Source organism: Rutidosis leptorrhynchoides, chromosome 9, assembly GCF_046630445.1.
Source record: "Rutidosis leptorrhynchoides isolate AG116_Rl617_1_P2 chromosome 9, CSIRO_AGI_Rlap_v1, whole genome shotgun sequence".
NCBI classification, from domain to species: domain Eukaryota; kingdom Viridiplantae; phylum Streptophyta; class Magnoliopsida; order Asterales; family Asteraceae; genus Rutidosis; species Rutidosis leptorrhynchoides.
Window position 1 is genome coordinate 365,033,306 of NC_092341.1, and position 6,005 is coordinate 365,039,310.

General features: G+C 34.7%; 1 protein-coding gene across 1 annotated transcript; it reads left to right on the forward strand.

Moving 5' to 3' along the window:
- Positions 1 to 4,179: 4,179 nt before the first annotated feature.
- LOC139869278 (uncharacterized mitochondrial protein AtMg00810-like) lies at positions 4,180 to 5,145 on the forward strand. Its single transcript, XM_071857592.1, has one exon. It carries the CDS (start codon positions 4,180 to 4,182, stop codon positions 5,143 to 5,145), a length of 966 nt encoding a protein of 321 aa, XP_071713693.1.
- Positions 5,146 to 6,005: the final 860 nt, after the last annotated feature.

Below are 6,005 nucleotides of genomic sequence, written 5' to 3' on the forward strand. Positions count from 1 at the left end.
TAAGTAGGATAGTAAATAACAGTTGAATCAGATTCGTAGAATGTACAGTGTAACTTATTAATGCGAAATCTAAATATTCCTCGGGTATTACCTACCCGTTAAAATATTTTCACCACTAACAGTTTGTACAATAAAATTTTTAATTACAATCTTTATGAAAACATATATACATATATATTTTCTTCAGACGTAATCATGGATTTAATGAGTCAATGTGAAATTAAACTCATTAGATTTACGGCTAGAACTAGAGTACATAATCTCTAAAACATTAGAGATTACATAATCGCCATGAAGAACGAAGATAGTTTATGTAGAACGATTCGTAGAACGATGATTATGCTTGAGGTATATATTGCGAGGTTGAGACATGTGATGATATTGTTGTTGTTGGTACTGGTTATGCTACTGGTGCTGCTGATGGTGGTACTGTTGCTGTCGGTGCTACAAGTGTTGTTGGTGCTGAGGTTGATGATGATGTTGGTGTAGTAAGTATTGCTTGTAAATCACGCACCATTCTTGTCAGGGTTTCTATCCTACCCTCTATCATTTCTATCCATCCACTCATCTGATTTGATAGATCTTGATTATCAATTCGAAGTTCCCTAACTTCTTCTAATATTCCCCTTCGATTGGTATTCGGAAGTAGAGGTTGAATATTTTCTGAGATTGCAGTAATGCGACCTTCGAGGCGGAATATTTTAGCAAGAAGGGTGAATACAGTGTTGTGCATAGGTTCACCGGTGAGTACATCGTTTTCTCCGATGTTAGGAGGTAAGTTTGGTTCGCGGTAGGACTCGCCTTCTTCATTTCTCCATCGAGTGAGTAAGTCTCGGACCCACCCCTATCTCCTCCAAAAAGAAACATAACTAAATGGTTGAGGCACTTCTGATTCATTGACTTCGGAGTCTGCTTCAATATACATCTCGAAATCGCTTCCGGAACTAATGGAATCCAAGCTAGGTGTAGGATCCATCTCTCTCGATCAGTTAAATGGTTTTGATATGAAATGATTTTCGAATATCGAATGATATTCTAATTATATATAGAATATCTATACATACGTCCAAAGATCCCGTGAATTACGGAGAAAATTAAGGAAACGTGTCAGATAAAGTCTACAACGCTAAGATATGGATTAATAGATATGCTAAGATATGAATTTTGTCTATACACTATTCATGCCGTCAATGCAGTAAAATGTGTCTAGATTAAGAATAATGAGCAGGTAATTTTCTAAGGATGATAAGCAGATGATTTCCGACAAAAATGATAAGCAAAAGTTTTGACATGCAGACACAGTCGAAGTCCAGACTCACTAATGCATCCTAATGACTATCAGTTAGACATACTAATGCAAGACCTGGTTCGCTAAGACCACCGCTCTGATACCAACTGTAAAGACTCGTCCTAATCCATCCGGACGAAGTCCATATCGATTATAAACGATTCACAACAGTTGATTACATCACGAGGTACTTGACCTCTATATGATACATTTTACAAACATTGCATTCGTTTTTGAAAAGACAATCTTTCATTACATCGAAAGTTGACGACATGCATACTAATTCATAATATATCTTACTATAATTGACTTAATAATAATCTTGATGAACTCAACGACTCGAATGCAACGTCTTTTGAAATATGTCATGAATGACTCCAAGTAATATCTCTAAGATGAGCAAATGCACAGCGGAAGATTTCTTTCGTACCTGAGAATAAACATGCTTTAAAGTGTCAACTAAAAGGTTGGTGAGTTCATTAGTTTAACATAAATAATCATTTCATAATTTTAATAGACCACAAGATTTCATATTTCCATTTCTCATAAACATACGTCCCATACATAGAGACAAAAATATCATTCATATGGATTGAACACCTGGTAACCGACATTCACAATATGCATATAAGAATATCCCCATCATTCCGGGATCCTCCTTCGGACATGATATAAATTTCGAAGTACTAAAGCATCCGGTACTTTGGATGGGGCTTGTTGGGCCCGATATAAATTTCTTTTGGTGTTTTCTTTTTATGAATTGTAGTAAGAATATGTATATATGATGAATACTGGTCGTAGCTGTTAATATTGAGCTTAATTGACTTATGAAACCGACTGGTAACCGAAATCAGACAGAAGACAAATAATTAAAGTTTGATTGTGATTTTAAATAAAGTTTCATTTGTACTGATAAAGGAATCAAAGAAATAATCCAACAGACAACTTAAATAGGACGGATAGCGATTTATAGCTGAATTGGATTCCAAAACTGGTACGCATGATTCATGTATATATATAATTTATAATTATAAATATATTCAAAATAAAACAAAAAAAATTATTTTAAAGATGATATTAATAACATTATTAATGATAAGAATAATAAATATATTATCTTCTTAATAATTATAGTAATGATAATAATAATATTGATAATGATAACAACAATAATATAACAATTTACATTTATCAAATTTTTCTATGTATATATTATTTATCCTAATGATACTAATATTAATATTAATATTAATATTTGTTTTAGTAATAATAATGGGAGTAATAATAATATTAATATAACAATTATATTTTATCTTGTAATTAAATTTTAATTTATTAATATTACATACTATAAATTTTGTAATTCTCAATAATTATATACTATATATTATAATAACATATATTGAATATTTAATATTTACACATTTTATTATATATTACTATATACATAAAATCAATAATTATGCACAAAAATCATATATATATATATAAATATTTCAACTACTATATATATATATATATATATATATATATATATATATATATATATATATATATATATATATATATATATATATATATATATTATGTTTTAAATATCCATTAGATAATTATATATTTAAACAAATACACTCAAAGTATAACATTATATATTTAGTACTTTGTTAACGCTGACAAATTATGTTGGAAATCATTTATAATCAATATACTCAATTTATTCAAAATAACAAGTTTTGGTTATTTCAAGTTACCTTTCATAATAACTAAATCACATAATAGTTCATTAAACTATTATATATAATTATTTATTTATATAATTATTTATATCTACATTTCTGTTTAAAATCAAAGGTTCGTGAATCGTCGGGAGTAGTCACAGGGTAATTGCATACATGAACACAGTTCAATTTTTTTTTTTTGAGACTCACCATTACAGACTTTGCTTATCGTGTTGGAAATATATAAAGATTAAGTTTAAATTTGGTCGGAAATTCCCGGGTCGTCACATCAGTGGTGTCCCGTGCTACCACTCAAGCTTTACTAGATCCGCCCCTGTGTCGATTGAACAAAAAAAGTTTTTTCGATATCTAAATTGTATTTGTATGGTTTACGTGAAGTATTTATTATGAAACTGAATAAAAGCATACAAAACACACGACTATCCATATTATTCAAAAAATAAGCCAGGGGCTTATCTTTCTTAGAGCAAGAGGGGGCCCTAGCCCCTCCAAAAATTGTGTAGATAGTGGAGGTTGTAGTTGTAGCCCTCTGAATTACGAACGTTTAAGCTTTTGAATCAACCAAAACGGAGTTCGTATGAAGGAGATATGACTAAAATAGTGAAAGCTCGCAGAATTTGCGAGTTGCCACCATTTTAGTTATATTTCCTTCAAACGGACTCGGATTAAGTTGTTTTAAAAGCTCAAACGCTCGTAACTCAAAGGAGTACAAATTTGATTTTGATTATTACATGAAATTGAGAGCCACATGTCCCAGATGTTAATTGTTGAAAAGTGCGTAATATTATTTCTGAATGCCTCTAGCAGTGAATTACATAGATATAAATAGGATTGAGGAAGTGCTAAACCTAGTAGACTAGATAAGATAACGGGCCCTTATAGAACACTGGCTAAATAATCCAATATGTAAATGCATTAACAATATCCATCTAACATCCCCCAGCAGTTGTAGCGGGAGCTGGGCGAACGCTTAAACTGGATCGAAACTCATCAAAAAGTGCAGTAGGTAGGCCTTTGGTGAAGATGTCTGCAAACTGATATCGAGAAGGAACATGAAGGACCCGAACATGACCCTTAAGAACAAGATCACGGACAAAATGGATGTCAATCTCAATGTGTTTGGTGCGCTGGTGTTGCACCGGGTTTCCAGACATGTACACAGCACTAACATTGACTGCCTCATCTACGGCCTTTCTTCATCGGGTTATCACCTCATTACACCAGGAGTTCTCCATGACTGATCTTGGCCCGTTAAATTATTTTCTTGGTATTTCTGTCACTCGTACTTCTTCTAGTATGTTTCTCTCTCAGAAGCAGTACGCAACTGAGATCATTGAGCGTGCAGACATGGTTGGTTGTAATTCTAGTCGCACACCGATCGAAATTGGCACCAAACTGACCACTGCTGGTCCCCCAGTTAAGGATCCCACTTTATATCGCAGCCTTGCCGGTGCTCTCCAGTATCTCACTTTTACTAGGCCTGACATCTCTTATGCTGTCCAGCAGATCTGTTTGTTTATGCATGATCCTCGAGAGCCTCATATGGCTGCTCTCCGAAGGATCATTCGATATATCCAGGGGACTCTAGATCTTGGTCTACAGTTGTTTTCGTCCAGCACTTGCTCATTGGTTGCATATTCTGATGCTGACTGGGCTGGTTGTCCCTCTACTCGCCGCTCTACATCTGGATACTGTGTTTTTTTGGGTAATAATCTGCTATCTTGGTCCTCTAAACGGCAACATACTCCGTCACGCTGCAGTGCCGAAGCTGAATACCGCGGCGTCGCAAACGCCGTTGCAGAGACATGTTGGATTCGTAATCTTCTACGTGAGCTCCATTGCCCGCTTTCATCTGCTACTCTTGTCTACTGTGACAATGTTAGTGCTGTGTACATGTCTGGAAACCCGGTGCAACACCAGCGCACCAAACACATTGAGATTGACATCCATTTTGTCCGTGATCTTGTTCTTAAGGGTCATGTTCGGGTCCTTCATGTTCCTTCTCGATATCAGTTTGCAGACATCTTCACCAAAGGCCTACCTACTGCACTTTTTGATGAGTTTCGATCCAGTTTAAGCGTTCGCCCAGCTCCCGCTACAACTGCTGAGGGATGTTAGATGGATATTGTTAATGCATTTACATATTGGATTATTTAGCCCGTGTTCTATAAGGGCCCGTTATCTTATCTAGTCTACTAGGTTTAGCACTTCCTCAATCCTATTTATATCTATGTAATTCACTGCTAGAGGCATTCAGAAATAATATTACGCACTTTTCAACAATTAACACCAGAGAGGCCCTTCCTCTCGGAGATATCACCAACATACTTAAAATTAATATTCTTCACTAAAATCATTTGGTATCTCGATCTAATATTTCACATTCAGCCCCTCCAAAACTTTGTTCAAGCTCCGCCACTGGCCAGGATAATACACCACCTCTCGTGGTAACTAATCTTAAGGTTAGCTAGCATACCATCTGACTCTAAAAAAGGTTAAGTGAAGCACCACCTAACATCAAGTTGTTAAAATAATAGTAGTAGGAGAAGAGTCAATAATTTGAGTAACGAAGATGAATATAACATGATTGAGTTGGCTGACGATTTAGGAGTCCTTCCAGCAGAAGCATGGAAACAACATTTGCTTTAGGAGGGGACCTTTGTTGCTGTGTTGTTGGGAGTCAAATCGGTGAGCTGGCGTTACTTGTGAATTATTCATCCTTTAGAGGTTGACCTAAAGAGATATCCATACAAAGATTCAACCATATGATAGATAGCAATAAACTCAATAAATCTAATAGCCATTTGAAGTTGTAATGATAAGAAACTTACACGTTTGATACATAGATAAGATGACCCAAATAAGATTATACTAGTGAAATGACCCGTGAAACCACGGGTTTGTTTAAACGAAATAGTTTAATAATAGGTATTAAGTGAAAGTAAATGCTAAAGTTATTTAGTTTAATGAACCGTGGA